The sequence below is a fragment of the Podarcis tiliguerta genome (genome assembly GCF_965153285.1).
Source record: "Podarcis tiliguerta genome assembly, chromosome: 2".
Lineage (NCBI taxonomy): Eukaryota > Metazoa > Chordata > Lepidosauria > Squamata > Lacertidae > Podarcis > Podarcis tiliguerta.
The window spans coordinates 68,437,667-68,465,488 of NC_139535.1; the positions used below are offsets into that span (position 1 = coordinate 68,437,667).

At 39.8% G+C, this 27,822-nt stretch overlaps 1 protein-coding gene across 5 annotated transcripts in view; it reads right to left on the reverse strand.

Moving 5' to 3' along the window:
• AFF4 (ALF transcription elongation factor 4) overlaps positions 1-27,822 on the reverse strand; it is a gene marked incomplete at its 5' end in the record, with an annotated part of 52,145 nt that overhangs the window by 10,928 nt on the left and 13,395 nt on the right. For 4 of the 5 annotated variants that reach the window (XM_083427053.1, XM_083427051.1, XM_083427052.1 and 1 more), the window contains 13 exons: positions 2,604-2,838; positions 3,618-3,706; positions 8,749-9,672; positions 10,885-11,047; positions 11,322-11,359; positions 11,927-11,981; positions 12,869-12,889; positions 14,473-14,521; positions 16,557-16,593; positions 20,098-20,184; positions 21,442-21,486; positions 23,227-24,015; positions 27,582-27,708. In XM_083427053.1, coding sequence (XP_083283179.1) covers positions 2,604-2,838; positions 3,618-3,706; positions 8,749-9,672; positions 10,885-11,047; positions 11,322-11,359; positions 11,927-11,981; positions 12,869-12,889; positions 14,473-14,521; positions 16,557-16,593; positions 20,098-20,184; positions 21,442-21,486; positions 23,227-24,015; positions 27,582-27,704 — 2,655 coding nt within the window. The remainder of the gene's footprint in view (positions 1-2,603; positions 2,839-3,617; positions 3,707-8,748; positions 9,673-10,884; positions 11,048-11,321; positions 11,360-11,926; positions 11,982-12,868; positions 12,890-14,472; positions 14,522-16,556; positions 16,594-20,097; positions 20,185-21,441; positions 21,487-23,226; positions 24,016-27,581; positions 27,709-27,822) is intronic. The other variant, XM_083427050.1, reaches the window with a different exon arrangement.

Genomic DNA, 27,822 nt, shown 5'->3' on the forward strand with positions numbered 1-27,822 from the left:
CAACCAAAGATATTTTACTTTCCAGACAAAGTGCAGCACTTTTTTCCAAAGAAAGCTACAAGTTCCAGGGTGGCCAAAGTTCTGAAATCTAATAACAACAGCAAACTTTTCAGATGCCCACCATTCTTATCACTGCTCCCACGTCCCCAACAGTTCTCCGTAATCACTGTTATGTCTCGCTCCTTCTTCCAACCCTCCAACAGCTGTTTCCCCTATTGAACTTGAACTTAAAATACATCACAGTAAGGCAGAGGTGCAATGTGCCAACCCCGCTCCTAGGGCTTTTTGCACCTCTCTGTTCCTCCCGTACTTTTGTGCTTGTGAGTAGAGGCGGCAGCAGAGAAGCAGTCTTTCTAGCTGTCAATCTGCCCGGGAAGGGAGGGGCCCAGCTGGGAGGCTGGGGGGTGTCAAGGGCTTTGAGGGCGCTGACCTGTCCCACCCTGTCAGGATTAAAGAGCCACAAACAGCCAGCGGGGTGGATCCTAAAGCTCACCAACAGCGAGAGACTCTGGAGGGAAGTGGAAGCAAAAAGAGGGAAACCCAGCAGAACAAACAACTGTGTGTGCTTGTAGGCACAGAGAGAGGGAAAAGGAAGGGGGGGGGAACGGGCTGATTGGCTGCTGGGAGAAGCAGCGGGGAAAGAGCTTGTAAGTGAGGAATGTAGAGAAAAACAGCTAGAGGCAGAGAAAGGTATGGAGTTGGGGTGTGAAAGCACGCAAATCGAAAGGTTACAAGGAATGAAACCGAGAGAGAGAAACCTTGTGTGCGCACTTGAACCTGCGATTCTGTGTGAAGTCACGAGGAAAATGAGAGTTAGAAGGTGTAAAAGGAAGGGAAGGAGCTTCATACAACACAAGTTTAACTGGCTTGTACTTCCTCCATGAGAGGGGGAAAACCAAGGCAGGGGGTTACAAAGGATCAGTGCCAATGGCACTGATAAACCAAGGAAACAGCGAAGCATGATGACGGAAAAAAGAAAAACCCTCTAGCGTGAGACTCCTAAGGGTTCACCTGGAACCGGGTTCACAGGGGACATGGGGAGCAAGAAGCATCACACTGCCCTTTTAATATATGAAGAGAGTCTACAGTCTTCTTTCTATTCAACTTTAGTTTTTCTTTCAATCATCATCTGTATGTTAAATCTGTTTACAAAACAGATAAACCAAATTCTGCTTCAATAATGAAACTCAGCCAACTAGGCTAATGCATTAATAGAACACATCAATGCTACCCTAGCAGGAGAATTATTAAAACCCAGCAGAACTATGAGGGGATACTAATTACCCTAATTTTAAATTGGTCCAGACATGACTCAGTGTAGGCTTAAAAGAAGGGTGCCAAAAAATCTATTAAAAACCAACTCCTGCCACATACACAAGCTCTTTGGAATTTCCCCCGTGAAAGCACTGTTTAGTCCAACTCTACTTGGCTCAAAAAATCAAGACTTTTGCAGCTACATTCCTTGGTGAAATATCTAGCCACTTGTTTACTTTCTGAGGTCCTCCCATTGTCCTAGTTTCTACAAGGCTCTAGTTTTGCTTGAGGCATAAGCAAATTTACTTTCACTTACTAGTTTATCTACTACTATGTTCCTATTAATGAAACACTGACCACTGATGAACAGGAAACCTCTAATTCAGAGAAACATTTGCAGTCTAGGAACTACCGGCATGCAACATATCAACTTTGTTGTCTACTTAAAGGTGTGCTCATGTCCTCAAAGGTTCCTCTAACACAGGGTGGTACAACTTTTCATATCAAGTTTACTTCAGCATACAATCCACGGGCTGCACACTGCCTTGTTACGTGCAGTGGGGGGAAGCAAGGCCAAAATCTGAACCCCCTGCCCAACCAGCCCTTGTGCAGCCTTCCCAAATCCCAGTAAAAGAGCGCTGCACTTTGGGAAGGAGCTGCGAGGCTCTGGCAGGGTCCTAGAGTCCTCCTACCTCATTCCCAAAGCTGAGAAAGCACTAACTAGGATTTGGAAAGGAGATGAGAAGACTCTAAAAACCCTGTCAGAGCCCTCACACCTTCTCCTTTGCAGGGGACATCAAATGTTGCCGGGGGAACACCAAAAGGCATTGCGGGTCATATACACCCCCTGGGCCACACATTGGACCACCCTGCTCTAACAGGTATCTTATAAACTCCAAGCTGTCATGTCTCAGTTAGAGAACTCAAAAGCTGTGAAATTCTAGCCTTAGCCAGACAAAACAGTCAAATACTCCTACAATGTCTGAGTGGAAAACAAAGCATATAGCATGAATGTCTGCAAAGAGGAACCCTTTGTGCTTACAGCTGTACTAACAAAGGCATCCATGCAACCTGAAATTCTACTGGTTCCAGATTACATGGATGCCTTTGCTGGTACAAGAGTACACAGGAAGGTTACCTCCTTGCAAACGTTTGTGATGTAGGCATGGACAAGAGGGCAGGCCAAGCTAGCATGCATAGGTCAGGTCAGTCAATGCAGCCCTGCTCCCATTTTTTGTTCAACATGTAAGGGTTTCTTCTGAAGAGGGCTTATTTGCTTGGTTTTACAAAAAGTGCAAACGAAAGGTTATGGACAATGGAAAACTATGATGGAAGTATAATCTTTTTACCTTTGCTTCCTTGGTATTACTTGAGGCCTTCCCTTCAGTCTTCTTTTGTTTAGAAGAGCTACCTTTGCTGCTGCTACTCTCCTTGTTATTGTTACTGCTCGATTTCAAGGAAGACGACTGACTGACGGTTCTCTTCCGAGACCCATGCTCTTGCTTGGAATCTTTCTGGGTGGCTGGGGTTGTGGCTGGAGACGGAAGAAGATCCTTCTCCTTAACAGCACTCTGCTTTGATGATCTGCCCCACAGGGAAGGGATAAAAATATTAACCAATGCAAGTTACTGTAACCATGAACCTATGGAAACCTATTCCATGCTTCAAGTGCCACTAGCAAAAATATCCCGTGTAAGAATGAAGAAAATATGGCAGCTCTAAAAGTACAACATTAAACAGAAAAACCAACCAATCGGAGCCTGTCCCCAGATGTTGTTTGATGCAAATGAATAGAGATGATGGGGGTTGCAGTGCAGCAACATTTGGAGGGCTACAGGTGGCCCAGGCCCCGCTTTACAGCAACGGTGGTCAACCAGTGGCCCACGGCCATTTTGGGACAGGTGCCCAAAGCATTCTCAAAATTCAAATATGCCCACTGTTTGAAAAAGGATGGTGACCCCTGATCTAAAAAGGTAGAGATAACGAGCTATGATCCAGAAAGGTGCAAACTTACAAAAAAATTGGAGCTCTTATAAGCTGTCTCTTCAGAATGGAGAAATTGCAATTTAAACTACCAAATGTTATATGTGTGGTGGGGCATTTGACATGGCAGCTTTTTTATAAGAAATACTTGCTAAAAGCAGGTATACATTTTCCCCCTAACTTTACCTTTGAACAAGTGCTGTGTCAACCCAAAATTGAGATTTCTTTTAAAGAAAGCAATCTGACAATTCTGCAGGGGTAACTGATCAAACAAAACCTGGAACTTTGTGTGCAAATGGACCGCTTTTAAAACTGTGTGCTCCGAGCAAACCTTCTGCTTCATGCATTTCGGATCTTACATAGTGTAAACAGGCACTCACTCTCTGTTACTGGAAGTTTTGTGCGCTGAAGGAGCCTTTTCTTCTAGTTTAGTTTTCTTGCTTTCAACGCCTCGGCTTTCCTCTGCATTCTAAAATGAAACAACCACAAAGTTTGATGATCTCACATTAAATAAGTGCAGCTATCTTTCACAGACCACCACAATGATTTAACAAGCCACTTACAGGATTAAGATAATAATACAGCAAGTAATAAAAACATTCCCTGCAGGAACAGTACAAGATAATGTCAATAAACCTTACTGACAAAATGAACATAAGGCTGAAGTATTGTAGATGTCATACTCCTGCAATACAAGGAGATCTAAGTGTGGCTTTAATAGCTTCATGCATGCAAAAATGTGACAGCTCAGTTTACTCCCACTATAGACTGTCAAAACAGCAACTGGTCTTGTCATGCTGACACAAGAGTCTCTATACTGGATCTCACCAGTGAAAATTTATTCCTATTTACTATGCTAAGAAATGTGCAATTTAAAGGCTTACTTTAATGTTTAGCAAAATACACATTTACTATTTGTAAACTGCTCCTTGTAAATGCACATGTTAAACCTTTCATAGAAGAAAAAAATGAAACATTAAATTACTTTTTAAGGGTGTTCATTAATATGGTAAAAATATAAATGAAATACTATAAATGTACTAGGTACTGTGCCCCTGCTCACTCTGCTTACCAAGCCCCTGCCCTTCCCCCCCCCTTTAAGAGCCTAGAGCTTCCCCTTCCCCTCGTATTTTGCAGAACCTTTCATTTCCTTGCTTTCACCTTTAACCCCATGCCTATGCTTCCTATTACCTCCTTTTTGCCACATGCACTCCTTTTTTCCCTTTACTCTTCCCACTTTTTCAGCTCTCTCTTGAACACAGATCACTCAATATCCATGCCTTCTTCTCTCTCCTATTCTGCAGCTCCCTTGGAGCACACATCCCATAATGATACATGCTACTGCATCTTTTAGAGTAACAGAATCGTAAGGAACTAGCCTGTCAGCTTGTTTAGTGAGGAAAAGTTAAATTCAGTTGAAGGATGTTGTCCAAATATTGGCATATCTTCTAAATTACTATATTGAATATGGAACTTCAATAAGGAAACATGCGGTACCAAGGGTGAAATGCTTTGTGGGAAGGTACTGTGGAATATTTGAGGGATCTATATCACATCAGGCAGCCAAGGAATGGAAGAGGAAGAAGGTTAAAGCAGCCATTCCTCCCCCTCATTGCTTCTTTCTTCTCGCTATACTCAAACAACGGCAGAAATTTAAAGTAAAGCAGGAATAGAGGGTCACTGAAATGAAGTTTTAAACAACATCAGAGGTTTAAGTAAATCAGGAAGAAGGGCACACTGAGGTGTTTAAAAAAACCCCAACTCCTAATAGTTTTAACATGGAGAAATAGCAGATAAGGAAAATAGAGAGGAAAACACCAAAAAGTTAATGCAACAGAACCTTTCCCAGTTTCATTTTCACTGTACTCAAAACGTTTCAAACTGCCACTCTACTCAAATCTCTGCCACTGTTTAAAATCACCACTTTCCTCCCTCAGTTTGGTTCCATCTCTGCTTTACTCAAACCTCTGCTGTTGTTAAAGCTTCCATTTTCCTGTGTGTCCATCTTCTACTTTCTTTTTTGCTCCTTTCCTCTATCCTGATTTCATGCAAATCGTCCCATAGGGGTTATTATTTGACTTCATGCAAATAAAGGGTTGTGATGCAGCACTACAAGTCTTCTAATATATGTAATATATATAGATTTCAAGTCTGGCATGCAAAACTGGAAAATAAGCCAGAATATGCATGAGCTGGTATAAAGTTGGCTTTTGAATCCTGTTTATTTGGATCCCATTAACCATGGCTCTCAGTTCACATAAAATTGAAAACTATGATTAACTGCTTGTCTGAAGGAAGAGTCAAGAGGCAAGAAAAGAGAGAATTTGCCAATGCACTAAGCTCATACATGTCCTGACTTATTAACCCAGGATTTGGTCATGCAAACACAGCCACCGTAAGAGGGATGTGCCTGCTAATTTGCTATCTGACCTAACTTGCCCCACTGGCTCTTAATTGATTTAAATTACTCTTAAGATCTCTGCTGTTTGCTGTTCATGAAACTTGTAGGAGACTGGTGGAACCTCTGGTAATTCCCAGTCACCTCCGAGCATGGGCAATGAAAGCTGAGTACTCCCTGAAGGCAAAGGGAATGCTAGCCAAGAATCGGTCCAATGTGAGTTGAGGGCTCTGGAAACACTGGCAAAGACAGAATACAGGGAGACAGCAGAAAGAAGAGTTCCTGGGAACACTGCAGCATATATGTTCTGTTTTGTAACCACCACCACCGCAAAAAAGTGGAGGGTATCTGGTGGGCCAGTGAAAAAAGGCTTGGCAGGCTGGTTATGTGACACTAGTTCTAGTCCCCCTCCCCCTTTAAAAATTACTGTTGTCTGAATTACTGTTGTTTGCAACAAATTATTAAGGTGTAGAGATATAGGAAGATGGCCACATCATAAAGTATTGGGAGATAGCGGCGATCCCTTCGGGGCTGAGCTTGATGATTTCAACATCTTTCTCTCTCTTGCTGTTTCTGGCCTGCAATGGTGCTTAGTCCCATGTAGTCTTAGAAGACTATGAAGAATCTTTTGTAGTGAGGAACAGTTGGAAGTTAGGAAGTGTTTGAACTGGAATGCAGCAATGTTCTCTTGCCTCCTTTGTTTATACCTTGGCTTATTACTCTGACATATGATGTGTCTATTAACGTCATTTTGTGATAAAACATGGCTTTTAAAAATACAAACATATAATAGTATTGCTGTTAGACTGGGCTTCACAAATGACTAACAGAAAGGAATGATGCCAGTCAGTTCGTAAATTCCTGATTTGGAGAATTTTTGAGACATGCCTTAAACACTCTATAAAGATCTTATTAATCCTAATTACCCTTTAATGCAAGATTGTGCATATAGTTGCTGAGAGGATTTTGGCAACAGCTGTGACACAACTGATCCAGTTTAAATTTAGTGTGCCCCACCAACACAGTCACAACAAGAATAACTAGAATTATTTAATGAAGCCTTTTACACAAGAAAAATGGGAAAAAATTCACTGTTAGAATTCATATACATGAGAAGTGGTGTGTGAACACTTTGCGCACTCATTCAGTTAACATTTTGCCCCACTTTTAAAATTAAAGGCAAAAGAACTAAGTGTATTTAAAATGTTGGAAGACAATCAGAACAAACAACTGGCAATAGCCAGTGTTCAATATTCCCCAGGTGTGTTTTGCTACTGGCATGGGTCCAATTACGCCTACAAGGATATTCCTGGGCACCAGGTTGGCGACCACAGTTTAAAAACATCTGTCTTAGTTCACAGTTAATATCATTTCCATTTTTAATGTGTGTGTTTCTCCTTCTTGCAATATTGGGTCAAGTGAATTGTTGTAAGGACAGGCTCTAGTCAAGCAATGCAGTTGAGATCATAGAATCGTAGCATTGAAAGGGACCCCTAGAGCCATCTAGTCCAACCCCCCTGGCGAATAGACATTCCATTGTGGTGACAGCAAGCTAGGTTTAAGACACCATTTGGTGCCTAGCTAATACACCTGAGTTTCTTACACTGACCATAGAGATCACTGCACAGTGGTCATTCACTTATTTGGCGGGACTTCCCATTCCTCCTGCAGCCTTCCTCCAGGTCCCTCCCAATTTGCTCCACAGGATCCCCCAACCCCCTGGAGAAGATTATGGAGGCATGCAGAAGATGTAGGGAAGGAGAATCTGGAACTTATTCTGCCAACAGTGCCTGCTCTACTGTTGGACAGATGCCACTGGATTTCACCCAAGCCTCTCAATCCTTACTGTGCTGCTTTTTCCTTCCCAACTTTTAAGACACTTTGAGCCCTCGGAACAATAGCTAGCTTAGCTGTGGATCAACTATCAAGAGGGAATGGTTGAAATGCATGCCATTAATTCCAAACAGATGGCCATGTATTTGTTCCAAATTCAGCATAGTTTTTAACATGTATAACTTTCCTAAGACGCCACAAACTCATTGGTTGTGTAGCTGCTTTACTATAGCCACTGCACACTGACAAACTTCCGAAGTCTTATCTTGTGTCTGCTAAACATTCACAAAAGAAGAATCACCAAAGAAATTTTCAAACTGAGCCTACAAGTGTGATTAAGGCTCCCTTGCGTAACTTTCAGGCGGACACTTTTATCTATGTAAACAGGGCATCTACTGGCATGATGCCATAAAGTTGCAAAACTCTATAATGCAAGAAATGGATAAGATCACACAAGCCCATTTTCTTACCAACGCAGGACTACATGTAACAATTAAATCTTCTCAGCATGTATCTATAAACTATGTGTGGGGTGTAGTTTGCCATATTTCACTACCTTCTAAACCGATTAGCTTCCAGTTTAGCACATAGATTATTGGCTAATGGAGATCTTGCTCCATTCACATTAAAGATCAAGCAAATACATTTTAGTCAGACTACTTACTGACTGAAGCACTACTGGCAACATTTATAACCAACCACAGAAATTTGAGGTGAACTTAAATGCAAAAATCACATTGCAATGGCCCAGTTTGCATACTATAGTAAACAATATTTAGTGGTTTGGATCATTTCCTCAGTATTACATCCAAACAAGGAGATCATAGTAAATCAAGAACAAAGCTTGGCTTCACAAGATGAAACACTAAGCCAAGGACTATGGTTTGTAGCGCCCACTAAAAAGAACAAAGCAGAAGCCATATGCATGCTCCTGGCAAACTTTTAATTATGGTTAAACAACAGGGAAAGCCAGATATTGCTGGACTTCAGTTCCAATCAATCCTGACTACTGGCCATGCTGGTTGGGGTATGAGTTACACCTACTGCTAGTTTACAGCAATATGCAAATATCGCAACTGAACTATAATATTTTCTTATTCTTTTGTTTAACTTTTTTCTTTTCTTCATGGAAGTGACCTTAAAACTAAAATTAAAAATGCTAAATCAGTTCATTACATTTTTCTACACATCTTCGATTGCACAGAGGACACTAGGTTTTGAAAGACTACTCCCTTAACCCTCCATTTAGATGACACTAAAACGACATACTGAAAACTGACCTGACATAACTTATGCTTCCGCTTGCCCTTGGTGGAACCTTTGTCGGAGGATGTTTTCTGGGGCTCCCTTGGATGCTTCTCGGACACATTCTTCCTCTCAACTTTTGATGGGTCTGTGTCTTTGTAAGGCTTCCCTGGTATTCTGGTTAAGAGGCTCAAGTCAATCTTCACAATAAGGGGATACCTTTCATCAGGATCACTGAGTGGTGAAAGGAGTTCCTTCTCTTCCATAGGAGAGAACATTCGTTGCCGTAAAAAGCTGTCATCCTCCTCCATGGAGGGTTTAACAGGAGTCCTATTGCTCTCAGAATATTTGGGGGTTTGTGATGAAGGAGGCAAGCTCTCATTCTCATCAGAATCAGAGGATGAGGTATCTGTTTCTATGAATTCCTTGGATTTCTGGGAGGACTTGTTTGCAACCTTGCACTTCTTTTTCTCGGTTGTAGGCCGAGGTGAAGATTTGGGCTCCTTCTTTATGTTGGGCTTTCTAGAGCCTTTTGTGGCTGCCTTGTGTCTGTTAGAGGGTATATTTGTTGTCATTTCTACTGGAGTTTCACTTTCTATTTTCAGCCCCCCTCTGGGCTCTTCCACAGATGGTTTGTCTGTCTTTTTGGGCTGTTTTTTACCTACAGTCCTCCTTTGGGTCATGCTGTCACTCTGAGCAGGTGACTTTTGTCTGCCCCGATTGCTCTCTGATCCTTTCTGGCTGGTTTTTGAATCTCTCCCAGGAGTGGAAGAAATTGATTCTTTAGATCCACTCTGATCTGCATATCCACCCCCTGTGCTCTGATCTCTACCCTCATTTTTGTAGCCTTGTGTTGATGGGATGTTACTGTCCACAGAAGAAGCTGGTGATACTTTATGCGGATTCACCTTGTTCAGCCAGTTGTCCAGCTGCCACTTGTTCGTTGGAGGTGGTTCCGGCTAAAGAAAGAAAACGGGAATCTTAAAAGTCAATACCTACATTCCCTCCATTTCCCGAGTGGCTAACAAGCTAAACCAAAGAATAAATAATAAACATTTTATTCCATCCATTATGCAGCTTACTCCTCTGTTGCTATAGAAAATTGAGGAAACTGCTGATTTAAGTATGTACTCTCTCCAGCCTAGCCATGTCACAACAGGAGAGGGGGGCTGCCACAAGGTGCTAGGTTTTCTTCATCAAGTTGCAGCGGGGGCAGCGGGCCACTTATCTACTCATCTGGGATCAATTGCTCCCCTGCTCGGAGCAGCAGATTACTGTCAAGCTGCATGGCTGACTTAGTTAACTGTAAAACAAACAAGTAGGCCCTGCAGCAAAATGTTAAAAGGATACCCACTGCCTGGGAACCACATTAGCAGGAGCCTTAAATAGGAATACTATGGAGGCCAGCATAGAGCAGAAGCCATGTTCTGGCTGGCTGACAGTTTTATTGCTCTATAGGTGGTAGTGGTGCCTAGAGAGTGGGAAAGGGGAAATTCATATTTTCATCTCCTTCTGCCTGAAACAAACCTGCATATGTCAGTGAAGGGAATTTTTAAACCGCATGGCACACATGCTCCCCAACACTAATCCCCCTCTCCAATATAGTTTTAAGCTGCTAGGCATGAGCCCTTTGCTTTACATTTCTCTCCAAACTGTCAATGTAATATTCCATGTCTTGACTGCAGACTAAATCATCATCATCATTTTTAATTTTTATTAAATGATTCACAGCCTGCCTAACTTCTGGTCCACTTGGCCCCTTTTTGTCCCATTCCCAAGGACAGAAGCAAGAAACTGCTCACGGAAAACAATGGTGATTTGCTTCATTATGATAGGCCAGCAAGGTGGAAACAAGAACAGGCGTTCAGTGTGAACTCAGATGATCTCCCTATAGACAATGCACTAAGCATTCCACAAGTCCCAGAAGCTCAGAGGCCATGCTGGATTGTGTTTCTATGTATACTTCTGAGCACATAGGAAGTCCTGTTCCACCTTAATTCTTGGATATTATTGCTTCTAAAATGAAAGAAGATCAATGAACATTAATAAGCTGGGTATAAACAGTGCATAGTCTCTAACATTCATATTCCCCCTTTTCTCACATTACTGCTGTGTATAGACACATATGGGAAATATGAAGACCACATGCAAGGGAGGGAAAAAAATCATACCTCAGGAGACGCACTCTGGGATGGCTCATTTGCCTCACTGTCACTTGAACTACTTTCACTTTCAGAGTCGGAACCAGAACTGCTCTCAGATCCGCTATGGCTGCTTGAGTCATCTCTAGAATTATCGGCTCCTTCACTTGTATGCTGGGAAGGTTCAGAATTACTGGGGGGAAAGGTAGAACAAAAATCAAAGGAAGCTATAGGATTTTATCCATAGTTACTTTCAAACTATGGATAAAATAGTTTATGCATAAGACTATTAAGAAATATTTTAATGTTTAACCCAACCAGTTGAAGACCCACGGCAATTCAATTGAAGATGAAATCCTAATTGGCTCTTGCTTTAAGCAGGTATCTTAATTCCCCACAGTTAAATTGTTATAGTACTACCAGTTCAACATAGCTTTATAATGCCAGGTGTATCAACCAATATTTACCTTCCAGGTGTACCTCTTGGCACAGTCTTATCAGAATCCTATAATTGAAATAAAAGATCCAAACTAGAATTACTGTCCTTGTAACAGGTATAACACACTCAACAAGGGTACTGGAAAAATATATTTTGCTGCCTTTCACTGACATGAACATTATCCATCTATAAGAATGGAAACTAGGGAAAATATTGCATAATTGGCCAAAGTTTACAAGCAACCTATGGACAAACATAATATGAGATCCATCAGCCATCCTAGCAGGGTTATACTATTTCAAATGTTGTTTGACAGGTTTTGAATGTCAATTGACATGTTCATTTGCAAGTATTTTTCTCCCTTTCACTTGCAAAGCAGCCCAGCCAGCCCTTCCTACACTCTCAAAACTGAGAGCCAGCATGATGTAGTTGGACCAGGAACTGAGAGCCCAGGGTTCAAATTCCCACACTATTTTAAAACAGTGTATTAGTTGCTTGTTTCTATTCATTTTTAGTTTTTGCCTTTTTAAATGTTGTGCTTTGTATTAATTTATTTTGATGGTGCTGTCAGCTCCCCTGTGTAGCTTGGTAGAAAGGCAGGACAGAATTTTTTTAAAAAAACAGAAAAATAACCTGCTCGACATCACTGTCTTCGCTGCTGCTGATTTTCAAGTCATTTATAAGAACGCTAGGAACAAACAGAAAAAGGAAAGGTTTGGTGTGTGTTTTTTTACCAAATAATACCATACTATCCTAACAATTTAACCTAATTTGTGATGATTGCCATTAATTTTCCTCCCTTTACATAATGAACTGACACTCGGTTGAAGAAGCATACTGAAAATCCTGAAGTGCTTACACCATTACAAGGACAACAGAAGAAATTAAGACACTTAACATCCTTGTGGTGGGTGACAAAATGCAATGAGCAAATAGGCTCAGAAGAGCTTTTATATTAAGTAGCATAGTTGTCCTGATGGAACAAGGAAAACACACAAGACATTGAATCACTGCAGGAACACTGAGTGGGGCACCATGCAAGTCACATATAGGCAGAGAGGAAGGGGAACGCTGTGGGCCTGAATTAAGCAGAATCCTATCCCAATTAACAAGGTTAGGGAACTCATAGGCACCGGTGCAATGCTGCTGCAAGCACCACCACCCATTAATACTATACTGAAAATGCAGTCATCAAGTGCAAAGGCCAGTACATCACAGACAAAATGTACTTTGAAAAAAGCTAAGACTAAACTTTTAAGAGCATAGACTGCATGACCACACAACACCAAAAAGGTAGGAGACAGGGAAACTAAATACAGAGTAGGCTTCATAAATTCTGGCATAAATTAATGGTAAGTCATTTTTATTTTACCATTTGCTTAAGAATCACTGCTATATTTTTAAAACATAATTCAAGGATATTAACTTGAACTCTTTCATGCTTTACTATGAACTCTCCAAGAGCTTGGCTGTGAATTAACATTCTGCATATAACAAAATATGAATAAAACACTTCTTGCATTAGCAAGAATTTAAAAGCAACACTTGACATCAGTAACAAACATAGCATCTTACTTTGTCTGGTTTGATTCACACCTGGGGGGGGAACAGAAATAAGGTTAAAATTATTCAATACCTTCTGGGTAGTTCTGGAGTAAAACAAAAATTGCTTGGCAATGTTAGCTTGCTATATCTAGTTTAGGACTATTCATGCAGCTGAATGATGTTCATCTATGGTAATGGTTCCCAAACTGGACAGTACTGCCCCCTAAAGGGCAGTGGGATTACCAAGGGGGCACTAGGAGAAAGTTGGGCACTCCAGGTGAGTCTCTCCAAAAATGCTGATTGCTTATTATTTAATGAAATGAATTTGCAGTTGCCGTTGCAAGGAAATGAGGTCAGTTTTATTAAGACCAAATATGCCATCTCTATGTTTATTTCGAATACAGGATTTTTCTAGATTGTAAGCTCCTTGAGCAAGGACTTGCCCTCTTACCCATAGTGCTGGGTACATGGATAGTATTACCAAGAAAAACTAACTATTAGACATTATTTCCCAAGTTAGGTTGCTGAATAAATTCAGGGAAGGGAGGTGTGCTAACTCTCAATACTTCTGAAGGTCAGTTAGGGGGTCTGCCATTCTGCTCAACACGCTTTTCATCACCCTCTGAGCAAACGTGACAATAGAGGTCCCAGCTTAGAACTAGAGAGGAACTGGGGTTTGTCCTCAAGCTTAGAAGCACAAGACAAAAATTGAGGTGATCTTTCAGAAGAAGACTGGGGTTATCCTTTTGGTGCTGGGATACCAAAGTCCTTAGTATATCTCAACAGCCCAGTGCCCAATCAATTCTATGTTCTCCCTCAGCTTCAGGTTTGGAGCAAAATTGGGGAGAGACTGACTGCACAATTGTTCTGGGCTGCCAAGGTGATCTAACTGTTTTCGAATCCCAGTGCAATTGTGGGACTACTCAATATGCCATCTATGCTCTTCCTCCATAGCTCGACGCAGTAATGCTTCTGAATACCAGCTGTTGGAAACCATAGGAGGGGGAGTGTTCTTGTGTTCAGATCCTGCTTGTTTCCCACAGGCTTCTGGTTAGCCATAACTGGATTAGATGAGCCATTGGCCTGGGCCAGCAGGCTATTCTTATGGGAACAACCTCTGGGCTATTCTCCAGCTCCAAATCTGAAGCTGGATTGAAGGAGATGGTCTTTGACATTGAACAAAGCAATGTTATGAACAAAGGACAGATGGGGAGGGCCTGGAGATCACAAAGTTAGGCTTTGCTACTCAAGCTAGGCAAAAATTGTGTAGCCTTGACCATAATAGTCCCCCTTCATCAAGTGTAAACCACGTTCTTTTATGGCTGTGAAGTACTGAGAATTAAGTGCACCTGGGTATATAAAGTTCAAGTGAAAGTGATGTCCTTGTGCAGTAAATAATCAAGAAGCACCACTCAAGATTTCATGTTGAATTACTAACCTGATTAAGAAATCCCATCACTCATAAACATATATTGAAAGTGAGCATATTAAAAGTAAAGAGATGTACTATGCAACTATATAGATTTTCTGTCCTTAGCAGTTCCTTCTCTATGAATCAATATGGCCATTTCCATCATATATATTTTCAGAATATTACTGTAAATATTGCTGAGAAAATTATAGGGCATACTTACGATTTAGACTGGTGGACATTAGATGTTTTTGATGAAGAATTGTATCTTTCTGGAGGTGAGAAAGATAAAATAATTGCTGAACACTAAGTTACAAAAACATATGCATCACCCAAATGATATATATGGAGGCAAGCATGACTCAGATGCAGACTGCAAAAGTGGGCTAACCCACTGCATTCAGTAGCCCTTTCTTTTCTGACTTACATGCTAAACTTACTACTGTACTATGTACAGCTATGTCTTTACCTGGTTTCTTAAAAAAAGGAGCGTGAAAGACTAACAGTAAATCAACTACTGAATTCACAGACTTGGAAGTGATTCAATAGTTTGACTTGTTTGTTTTACAAATATAAACAAGTTCTTCCCTTAACATAAAGTAGATATTGTTCCAGACAAAAATGTGCTGTTTATTATTTCACACAGCTACTTAATGATTTGGCTAGTAATGCTGTTATCTTAGCAGCAGTTTCATTATCACCCCTGCTTGCAGAAGGTGAGCAATGAACCTTTTGTTCTCAAAGGCAAAAGTAATACGCAACATTTCAAAATACCTCATCCTATCATGTTTCCTAAAGTTAAAATATCACATGCTTCAGACCTAGAAACTATCATCACAAGCCTAACAATGTCTTTTCAGAAGTAAATCCTATTTTAATCAATGGGGTTTATTTCTAGGGAAACAGGGTTAGGACTGCAGCCTAATGTAACTTGTTTTGAGCTTCTTTGCTATCTCAATGAGAAAATGTTTACACTTTCGGGATGTTGAGTCATGCAATGGTTTGAAGAATTGGACAATGTTAGCAATTCACTGGTCAATGCAGCAACTGTGTTGCCACCAGAAGACGGCCTACCATTTTCAGGAATCACTTAAGAAGATGGAAGCAACTGACAACAGACCATATAAACAGAGTGGTGCTTTTTGAGAGGGAGGAGAAACAAGATGCACTTGTTATGGATCAGGAAACAATGCACACATTTGTTGGAGGTTCTGATGCAAGATACAAATACTAGGTTGGGGCCCAGTGACCTTTTCAAGTTCACTTTTCCAATAAAATTCTTCTAATAAAACAAGAAGAGCAGCAAGAGAGGCAAGACTTGAAACTGGTGCTCGAAAATGGAAATAATCAAATATTGATCATCTGCCATTCTAACTGCTGGTATAAAGGCCAGTTAATCTTAGAAATAACCAATCTGTCTGATTCAGATGTCATTCACATGTAATAAAGCAACAATTATCTCATACTCTAGAACCCTGTGAGGAAGGAGGGGAAGTAGTTTGCAAGCTTACAGACGTGTGCCCAAATGCCAAACTAATGGTTTGACAATCAGCTGTGTGCCATCTAAATGGAGTCACAGTATATGAATAACTACTTATGCTTTTACAACTTAATCAATTAGTTATCCTAGTTACAGAAGACATTAAGTCAGATGTTGTGAATTAAATGGTGCAGTCCCGTTTCATTCACAGTGACTGCATTCCTAGTCATAATTATTATTTTGGAGAAAGCCAGTTCTTAAAAAGAACGGCCTTTGTTTAAAGAATGGAAGCACTCCAAGGGCAGAGAATAATAGAAATTGGCACAGTCTCACACAAGCTACAGAGACAGGCAAGGACTGCTCTGAGTTATGTCCCAATAAGGGAAACACAAGTAAGCTAGAAGTGAAGCTGTTCTGTTACTTATCCTTCTCACCTAGAGATTACTTTAAGCTCATTCTCCAGGGTGCCTTAACCAGCTGAACTTCCTTAATTCTCACAAACAGGAGTTATGAAAGCATTCAGAGCGTAATGGCAAAGATTTCTCAAAATGTGCTACAACTTTCAAAGGGAACAAAAATAGCAAGCACTAATTCTCAAATCAAACCTTCCTAATACAGTAAGAACACACACAAAAATAGATAAAATGAGAACACACCATTCTGATTCAGGTCTTTTATTGGGCCAGGCATCCTAGCCACAAGACCAGAAAAACTATCAATAGAACTTTTATTCAAGTAAAGCATCCAAAAGAGAATTTTACTGTAAATTCTTTTTTTAAAAAAAAACCAGAGAAATAATTCAGTACATAATACAAACACACACTTACTTTGTTCTCCAGTGCCAAAATTAGATTGCTGAGCTTCCTGTAAAAATACAAAAAGGTTACTTATCTGTTTAACAGAGACTACTAAAAGAGGAAGTGCTTTAGTTGTGCTTGTGCTTGATTATTTAAATTTTAGAAAAAACTACAACAATTCCTTTGAAGTGTTATCCAAGCCTATCTGAATCTTCCCCAGACTTTAGAGCCAAGAGAATCCTAAAAGCTGATGCCTTCTTTCCTATGGTTTAAGGCACTGATCGCATGGTAAAGTTTCTCATCCTTTTTTTCTTTTAATGAACACACACAGTGGTGTCCCCCAAACACGTTTTTAAGTGCAACCCACTGAATATGAATAAAATTTAAAGTGATGATAGTTGACTATCGGAAAGGAAAAAGGAAATGCCTACTTTGCACATTAGGCTAGGGATTCTCCTGGATCAAGCTTCCACTTCTAAATTCTGAGGTTACCACTTTTGTGCTACATGACTCATGCCATACAGTCATTTATACAAGCTAACATTTATATAATGCCAATTTACAACTACATATGACAATTTACAACTATTGCATGTAAGATAAATATCTACACTGGGCATCCACATCAGTCCTGGGCCTAGGGATTCTCTACAGAGGTCAGCTGCAGCCAGACGTGAAGGAGCAGCAGGAGATAATCAGAGGAACATCTGGAGAGCTAACGCTGCAACACCAGCCTATCCCATCTCCCAATATTTGATGTTCTCCTAAGGATGAGTAAACTGCAGTGTGGAGATGTGCAAGTGCCATTACCAAAGAAGAGGTGGTACAGTCCAGAGTGTACCAAGATGGTGGTGAGTTATCTAAGTCTGATTTGTCAGCTTCTAGTGGGGAGTAAGAAGACCTCATCCATACCAGCTTAAGCCCGACACTGTGTGAGTCCCAGAATGGCCAAATACAAATTACAGGCACAATTTATATGAAGGAAACAAAGAAGAATTGATTTGCTTTCTCAATTACATTTTCCAAGAGTTGTCCAGCATTGTTGTTCTGACTAGTGACTAGACAGCTGAAATCCAGTTCAGATGAAAGGCCACTGGAACCCTCTGCCACAAACTGCAACAAATTCGGATACCACTGAATACGTGGGGCAGAGTAGGAGACACAATGTCAGAGTGTTTTCACTCCAACCCACAGGGTTTATTCCAGAAGGTGGTTTGGAGGGATGGGACTTCTGCCTGAGTCCAAGGAAGTTGGTCCATGCAGTCCTGCAGGGTTTCCTTATATCCTAAGTGGTATCTAACATATATATGAAGCTGCTGGGTGAGGCACTCAAGGCAACTGTAATAAACTGAATCCAGGTAAGATGAAGATGCTATGATTGGACAGTTCTGAGGCCTAGGAATTATGTGTTTTTGGATTAGGTGTTGCAGGCCTCTTCAAAAGAGCAGGTCCTGCTTCTAGGGTATTCCTTTATTACACTTTACCACTTGGGTCCCAAGTGTCAACAGTGGTGTGGAGTGCACTTTCCTGCTCAATTACTTTTCCACAAAGGATCTCTTCAGCATTCTACCATCATCATGGGGGCAGGCCTTTTCTGCTGTGCACCCCAGCTTTAGAACTCCCTGCCCTTTCCAATTCAGCTTCTATGCTTCTGTCACTTAGACATCAGCTCAAACCCTGGCTGCTGGCATAGACTTTTGGTAACTGATTGGTAACATATGTTCAGCTGAAAGATGCAAAAAAATGCTGTGCTTTTTGTTACTTTGTTATGGTTGTTCTACTGAATAACTATTATTCATCCTGAGTTCTTTGAATTAAAAATATACATTAAAATGTACTTAAAAATAGCCAACAAACATGTACTAGTCTTGTGTGTTCCAACAGATGCCTATGTTAATCAAGTATGGTAAGTAAATGGCATGAAAGAAATAAAGTAATACAACACACACTTTCTTCTAAATAGTCTCTCTACAAACGTTTCCATGCCTGGAGGTGATTCATATTTGTCATAATCTGTTGAATGGTTTCTTTAAATGTAAAGGTTCATCATTGTTCCACCTGATGTGTATGTCTTTAAGGGGCCAGAGCAAGGGCCAGAGTAAAATAACGAGACCCAGCTTTACAGCTGTGAAACATAGCAGGTGCTGCTGAGTTGTATTGATTAAGCTGTGTCAGCAATTGGGTGTCGTATATAAGGAGCAGCACCTAGCTCTCCCATTACCCTGGGGGATGGGTTGGTGGTTGGGTCTGGTTTGTTGTTGATGTATTTAGTGTAAATGGAGTTTTTGTTATTGTTATTAAAACCTTGTTTAAGTACTTTTTGAGTCTCTTTTTAATGCATGGTCTCCCCAGCAAGCTCTCTGCAGCGCTTCTAAACTGCAAATAGCCAACATAATCATGTAGGTACTATATACTGTGTTTATGCTTGATTACATGGAACCAATGAGCCTAGGACTTTCCTTTTCAAGAACAGCAGAAAGAATGCAATCATAAAACTAAGCTATTGCCATTGGTAACCGTCTAAGATGACTCTGAGAAATTCACTACTGCCAGCGCTTCATGTAGTTATATGAAAAATTGAAGTTGAATAACAGAGTCTATTAAGGACCAACAAACACTAGGTTTATGAAATAACATATTTATGTAAGTAATAAACCTTTGCCCTAGGCACCACCAGAAACCATGTGCCAAGAATGATACAACTGTATCATGTTTGTCTCTTCAGGATACGTTAAAACATGATACTGAAAAAAATACATGCTATAATCTTTTGATGAGTTGTCAGAAAGTCTTTCAAGCAAAGGATATTAGAGTTTTCCCACAACATGATCTCTCTTAACATGGAGAGATCACTCCACGAACTAATATTTGAACTGAATAAAAATGAAAGCAAATAGCACGGCAACTTTTTAAAAAATAAATGCTACAAAACAGGAGCATTTTAAAGAAAGCCTTCTTTGGATAAATTTAAAGTCCTCTTGTTTGATAATTTCTGTACATTTCTAGCCTCCAATATGCATATACTGTAGACAGCTACTGGGGTATTCGTAGGAGACAAGAGTTTACCCAAGAAAAGGGTTTTCTTAAGCATCAACTCAAGTCACCTGCTCAATACAAATTGCTGTTGATAAACCTCACAAATCAACCCAGGGTCACTATTGTTGAAGTGGCTGCACCAGATTTTAAGATGTCTAAAAGAACACAAAGTATTGTGTATGGAAACAGCATAGCTGGAGCTTCCTGACAGGAAGAGAATTTGAACAATTCATATGACCTAATGTTCTGAATGCATGAAATAACATGCCTGTTAAAAAGGGTATGTAAATTTGTTCTAGATGAAAGAACAGGACACAATTATAATAAGTTCAATATGAAAGGCAAACAGAGTTAAGGAAAAATAAAGCCAAAGCAGAAGTTTCAAGCAAACAATATAACATGAGGCCAATAAAAACAAAGAGTGAACAATGCTGTAATAATTATAATTAAAATCTTGATCCACAAAAGGTAGCTTCCTTATCTTAGAATCAGCCAACTGCCATGTGCAATCATGATCTTTCTGTTATCCACTGACCTTTGTTGGGAATGGAAACTTTGAAGGTTCAGTTTTGCAAGGTGTGTGAATAGCTGTCAATGGCGGTGGCCAAATATGGGTCATCTCCTGTTCGGAACACAAACCAAAGATTCCAGAAACCATTATACCTTTAACTTAATTCAAACCAAAAGCACAGGTTACAAGTGTTTTAAATTAAAATAATGGGAAAGGATGCCAACTCATGTAATAAGATTTACTCTTCTCATGCCCCCTGCAGTCTCCTGTCCCCTACTGATTGACCGGAAGGTTCCCCAAATGCTCCGGAGTGGATTTTACAGGGCTGCAGGGGAAAAGAGAAATGGGGGGGGGGGGGTGTCCTTGCACAAGCCAAAGTATTTGCTTTACTACAACGCTATCAATGACCAATCCCAACAAAACTTTGTGATCAGAGAATTAAAAAATAATTGTTAGCCTTGTGAGCAGGGATAAATTGAACCAACTATGGGTGGAATCCAATGGATGTTGTTCTACTGACAAAAGGCATCCGTCAGGAAAAAAGAGATGGAGACATTTTTAGCAATCGTTCCTTGCATTCTCCCTTGGTCCCATCTAACCATGACAGTCGTCACTCGTCATCACCCCACCCCCCAAAAAATGGGGGGGCTTCAAAGGAGAGAATGAATTGTCTCCTTCACTGTCCTGCTGGTATTTGTCATTCTTCAGAATAGTAACACCCATGGGATTCTACTTCATTTGTATTAAGAGTCTTAAATGAAACTGCTATATTTACCAAATAACCTAAAAGCTTTAGGTTTACCAGAGAGAAATGGAAGGAATAAGTGGAGAGGAAGTTACAACATAATCTTCTTTCAAGACTGACTGTGATTAGTCTTTCAGAATTACGTCAATGTCATTTTCATGCAGGATACACAAAGATTATTTGATTGACTTAAGGAAACCTTCCAAGGAAAACAAAACATCTATTTATTTAATCCATCAGTTTTATTGCTAATTTAATATATTGATATGCTTTTCCACTATGCATATTCAATCAAGGGGGGGGGGGTTAAATTACCTTTTTATTTAATTTCTGAAGAGAAAATGCAATACAAAACATACTGATTTGAATATACAGGAAAATATTCTTTTAAAATATTTTAAGACTTTACCAAAGGAAGACTTTAGGAAAATAATCTGAAAGTATTATTAAAAATAGAGAACAAACTGGTGGATACCAATGGTACACAGAAGAGAAAAAAAGGATAATCGATTTTTAATGAAATGTTAAGCAATATACAGGGGCAACTGATTTTGGATTTTTTCAAAAAATTCAACACATTTAACCAAGAAAATCTCAAAAGCCAGAATAAGAGAACAACTTACTTTTAGAATTTCATCCACACTGCTCATGTCACTGGATGCTGATGCCTACAAATGGATGATCAGAATTTAACTGGCATATCTGTACTTCAATGTTATAAAACTTCTAGAAAATTCAATTATTATAAAATTACTTAAAGTGGGATTCAAATTCAGTATTAAGGTACAAAGAGCAGCTTTCATACTGCAGATGAAAAGAGACTCTGCAAACATCTTTTCATAACTTGTTCACACCTTTGTATTTCTCATCAAAGTTTCCTAAAATGTATGCAGCGGAGGGAAACTATTATTAACTTTTTAATTTCTGAGAAAAATGATAATCTAAGCAATATAATTTTAACGATCCTGCTTCATGAATGCTTCACTTACGTACTCATTGTTAAAACCGTGTTTATGGAAGACAATCTTACTCAGCTACGAGTGATCGCCAAAGAAGAAGGTAGAACCCAGTTTCTCATATCCATTTCTTTTTGTACTGTCAGATCCAGCACAAAAAAAGAAAAAGGAAATAGTAATCTATGAAGAATTAAATGCCCATATGAATACTGTTTCATACTTGAAATTAAATAGCAGATGGCATCTTAATTATATTTTAAAGTGCAAGACATTGCAGAACAATGACAGTACACATTCTCTCACTTTTTCTTTTCAAACGGAGTGTTATGTCCAAGTCAGTTGTATTCACAGTTGACCCACTGAAATCAATCTATTCAAATTAACCTGTAATAGTTCAATTAGGGGACACGGGTGGCACTGTGGGTTAAACCACAGAGCCTAGGACTTGCCGATCAGAAGTTCGGCGGTTCGAATCCCCACGATGGGGTGAGCTCCCATTGCTTGGTCCCTGCTCCTGCCAACCTAGCAGTTCGAAAGCACGTCAAAGTGCAAGTAGATAAATAGGTACCGCTCCGGCGGGAAGGTAAACGGCGTTTCCGTGCGCTGCTCTGGTTCACCAGAAGTGGCTTAGTCATGCTGGCCATATGACCCGGAAGATGTACGCCGGCTCCCTCGGCCAAAAAAGCAAGATGAGCGCCGCAACCCCAGAGTCAGCCACGACTGGACCTAATGGTCTGGGGTCCCTTTACCTTTACTTTTTAGTTCAATTAGATTGTTTTCAATTATTCTGCTCTGAGTATGACCAAGTAGAATGTTTGTATCCAATACAGTCTCTGTTTGAGCAGAATGGACTTTTGCTTGTGCAATGGGACTTCATTTGCCCCTGCAGTCTCCTGGACTTCCCTCAAAGCTTGGAAACCCTCCAGAACAGTTTTAGGTACCGGAGGGGGCGGGGCTTGAAGAGGAAGGAAAGGAAGGGAAAGTCCTGTTGTGCAAATCCATTCATGAAGCAATGAATTCCAACCAGTCATTTGTGACTGGGAAGTAGATAAGGCTGCTATACGCTTGTTAATAAAACACCATTATTAAAAGTTAATATTTAGCACAATTTTATCTTCCACTATGACTAAGCAGATGCTCAACTGAGTTGTAAATAAAATAATAATAATGTCACATTAGTGTTTATTTAAAGCTGAAACACCCAAGCAAAAACATGTGCCGGGCCAGACCAGCATAAATGCCCAGTTATCAGAATCATGGCAGATCAGAAAGCTGTAAATCCTTCAATTGTCAAAGAAATTAAAATTAAAAGAAATTACTGCATTTTAGTTAGGTGTGTTCCTTACATACAACTCAGATGTCAATAAAAGTATTTTTCTAAGCAGTCTCTCTAATCCATGGAACAAGCACAAATGAGCTTTATTTTATTTTAAATTTTTTAAGGCAACTTACGTCAAGCGGCTGAGACGGAATTTTCAGCTTTGTTAGATGTGCTTTACCAGGTTTCAGTTCATTCATATTGTTGCTGTGTGTCTGGCTACTGTAGTGTTCAGAAGATAGCTTTGGTTCCATGGACTCCTGACCATCCATAGGCCTTACATAGGCAGTAGGTTTCTGCAACATTGTGTTAGATTTAGACATAAGCGAAGGAGGGAAAGCCTGACTACCACTAGAAAAGGAAGGGACACGGGAGGGTGAGTCCCAGTTGGCATCAGGGTCTCGCGGAGATTTGGAGCGCTGATGTTCCTTGCTGTGATGATCATTTCCATGAGACCTGGAATGACTGGAGTTCAGAGAAGAAACAGCAGGTGGTTTTCCAGGGCTGGAAGAACGGGACTTTGAATGTTCAGATCCATGCTGGGCTTTTTTACGGCTACTGCTGCTCCCACTACTGCTATACGAGTCACGGTCGTGCCTTTGCCCACTACTGCTAGTGTTATTGCCACTGTTGCGCTGGCCACCATGTCCACTCTGTAAACCTATGGAACGCTTCTGCGACTGGGAAGAAGTGCTAGGTGCTGGACCTACAGGCGTCCATTTGCTGCTCTGATGAGAGCCAGTACTGTGCCTCGGATCACCAAAGAAACTTTGGTTTGATTTTTCATCTGTTGTTGATGGTACTGTTGGTTTAGGAATTTCAACAAGCTTCTGGAGGGACCGGTCACCTATAAAATCCTTCATTTCATCATAGTTTCCAAGCATACTTTGGATACGGCTAGATAATTTATCTTCTTTGCTGGTCTGTGTAAGGAACAAAAACATGATGCAGAAGTTTATTTTAAAATACACTCCTTCTACAATTAAACTTTTGGGTCAGCTGAATGTCCTTTATGATAACATATATTTGAAATTTACCTACAGAATAATGCAGTCAGTCTTTATTTTGCACTGAAAATAAAATTAACTTGGGAACCATTTCATCTGCCATCCACAATGGCTAATGCTTACTGATTTCACCAAAATTCATTTTGTCATGAATATACTAACAGTACTGTTCACTTTTATTAATTGCCACCAGTAAAACAAAGTTTAATTAACCGATGAGGCTCCCTCTATTGTTTATTACTAAAACCAATATAAATTATATCTAGCTCTTCAATCATATTGAATCATATTGTTTCTTACTAGAAGATGGAATATTCCACAAACTCCATATTCATGACAAAAATATTCAAGATTCAGCAATTACTGGTTACTTGTTTATTAAAATGCAATTTATTCTACTCCTGTGAAAGTGTCCTTTCCTTTAGAAAGCTCAAAAGAAGCCTCATTTCAGATGTGCAGTATAAATAGTATATTAGAAACATCTCTTTTCTAAAACAGAAGAACATTTTTATATCATATTGACATCCTATACAGCAAGGGTGGCAAACTGTTTCCCCCAGCGGTCTAGATCAGTATCTGCTGTACCCCCCCCCCGCTAAATCTGAGCTGTGGGTGGGGCTACCCATCTGGCAGTCAAAGGTGAGCCCCTCTGAATATGTGCTCCCAGTGCGCTTTCAAAGGGGCTTGATTTAGGAGCAGGAAGCAGTTTCAACTAACACCACTGCTTAAAGTCTCCCATTTGAGCTGTGGTTTCAATGCAAACTACTTGAAGATCCTGGAGCATGTCTTGTTCCAGCAAAGGCACAAGAGGGAACTCACTTTAAGGTTCCAATTGTTTTCCTCTGACACCACATTGATACCTGGGCCCACATTTGATATCACATATGGCATATGGGCCAGAGGTTCCTCACCCCTTCTGTACAGAAACAAAACTTGCAGTTAAGGAATCCAACAGCGTAGTCATTAGGAAATGTCCAACACTGCACCAGTGAATTTCCTCTTTCTCTTGTCCTCCCCTGCAGCCTTAGTGCCCTCCAATGTACTGGAGGGTTCCTCAGCTCTCTAGAGCAGACCTGGGGGGCATGCAGGGAGCTGTAGGAGGAGGAGGAGGAGAAGGGAAGTCACACTGTTCCTGCAGAAATATGTTCCGCTTGTGAATTGGCACCATTGGATATCACCCATTATATTTATCATTCCAGAAATGCACAAATGATTCTCTGTAAAACCCTAACCAGATTTTCCTTCTAACGCTACCATTCACCAAACAAAGTGGCCATGACAAGCAGTGCCTCTACATGTCTCTCAACCAGAACATATAAGGGTCTTTCCTGGTTCTGCTAAATAACTGTTCAAAGGACCAAAAGGCGAAATCTCCATTTACGGAGGTTTTCAGGATGCTTTCTTAGGAATTCCCAAGACGTCACATTCATTAGGATTTATATGGTTCTGGGAGCAAAATGAGAAAGGCTCTAAAAGCTTCTTATGCTAGAAGAAACAGTTTGAAAACTGGTTTTTGCACATTTAGAAACCAATCAGATTTTTAAAAGTAGTAAAGCTCAAGCAACAAAGATAAATAGATAATTTTAAAAATCCTCTTAATAACTGAAACTCATTTATTATTATAATCTCTACTCACATGCCTTTCGGGTAGTTTAAGCTGCACTCCTCTTACTTAGTATTTCAGTAGACTGTATCTACCTCTTTCCATCATGCATGTACTTTTAAAAAACAAGACTAAAAACATAAATGACTACTTTCCCTTCTTTCAGCTTCTTCCACTCCTATGAATATTTTTAAAGGATAGAAGAAGCAAGTAAGATTTCAGTTTTTCTTTCTTTCTAGTGACCGTTAGTCAAAATCAGCACTGGTCAATCTTATAGCTGGGGGTGAATTCAGCCCTTCTATAACTGCCCCCGTTGCCCAGGCCAATCCATATATAACATGGCTAAAAGCCTATACTAGAGCAGTGCTATAGATATCTTAAGTGGCATTTTTAAATGTAAGGTGGCTGAAGGAGGAACAAGATCAGACAGACAGGTCATTCTGCCCTCCTTCCGTCGTGTTTCATGTATTATTATTTAAGAAATTTATACCACACTTTTTACTATGTATCACAAAGCTGCTTACAAAAATAATTAATGAAGCATGAAACCGAAAAAAATTAAAACATAGATTAAAATACAAGAGAGCAGAAAACAGCACCCATAATGCAAAGGCCTCCTGAAAGAAAACCATTTTAACCTGATGTAAACAAAAATGGCAAAGGAGACAATGGGTCTCTTTACTCCCATCTCACCATGGATAGATACACACATTCAAATGTATTCTGTAGGCTGCCTGATATCAAACATTTAGTAGTCAACACAAATCCCTTCACCATGTGTATTTTTTGTAATAAACAGCACAACTTTGAGACAAGCACCTTGAATGAGCCGCTAACTACTAAAAATCACAGACCAAAATAATTAGATGGTATTGATTGTCCAGTAACCACACCTTGAAGAACACAGAGAAGTAATATGGTATTGAGAAAGAAAGGAAACATGTACCCAAGTTAACTTTAAATTCAGGGATATGAAGAAAATATGTCACTGTTAGTGAAATGCACATGCTAAATGACACACAACTTAAAAAAATTAACCTTTAACCATTCTGTTGCCAGAAAGAGAGGTGTATGGGGATACATTTGCAGCCTCACAAAAACAAGTCAGTATTTAAAACAAAACAAAACAAAACCCAAATTTCTCAAACTGAAAGTATTTTATAACCCAGTCTTCCTTGTAGTTTGGTTTCAATCTTACTCACAACAGCTACAATTAGATTTAACTGCATGAACAAAGCAAATTAGCAATATTAACTAGTGAACCTTACACATAAAGAGCCAGACTAAAAACATCAAGCTCCAACAATTACTTATAATTAATAGACTATTGTCTACAAAGTTCAAAAATGTTAATATGCTGTATTACTCTTTTACTACAAAGGAAAGAGTACTTAGGGCTCTAATTCACATTTATCATTTCTATAATTTCAAATTTAGGCTGTTCAACTGCAAGCTAGTTTAAAGTGTGGATAGTTAATGATATCAGCATAATGAAATATTTCTTTTTTTAAAAAAAAATGTTGATACAATGTCCTTGTATTAAAACCAGAGCAGTCATAAAATTCTAGTAATCTTATATTTCACCAACATTGCTTTTAAAATGTTCAAATCATAACAACACAACTTCCACGTTTCTTTATTTTTTCTAGGTCTAGAGCAACAGGTCTTAATCTCTTCCACAGTCAAGTGTCTTGTAGACTCTGGCCTACATCACAGGAATTTTGAGGATGTAAGACTTGGAACCACTATATAAATGACATTTATTCATATTTTAATGAAACCATATGATACTGAAGTTGTATTACAGGGGGAAAACCTCAAACTATTTTAATTTGGAGTGAGATAAAAACTGCATTTTTAAAAAACCTCATGCACTTACAACTTTATATGGTTCAGCAAAGAGAGGAGAGTTAGGTGGAAAGGCTTCTTCACCCTGCTGAATTTCTTGATTACGCCTCTCTCTTTCTTTGATACGCAGCGCATTCCGGTCTTCACGGTTCATGTTGCTATGAACAAAAACAATTTGATTACCTAAATGGGTACAGAGGTAAAAGAACTGATGAAGGGTTGTCCCCTGGACAGTCTTATGAACCCCCCCTCCCCTTTAACACCATCCGGTG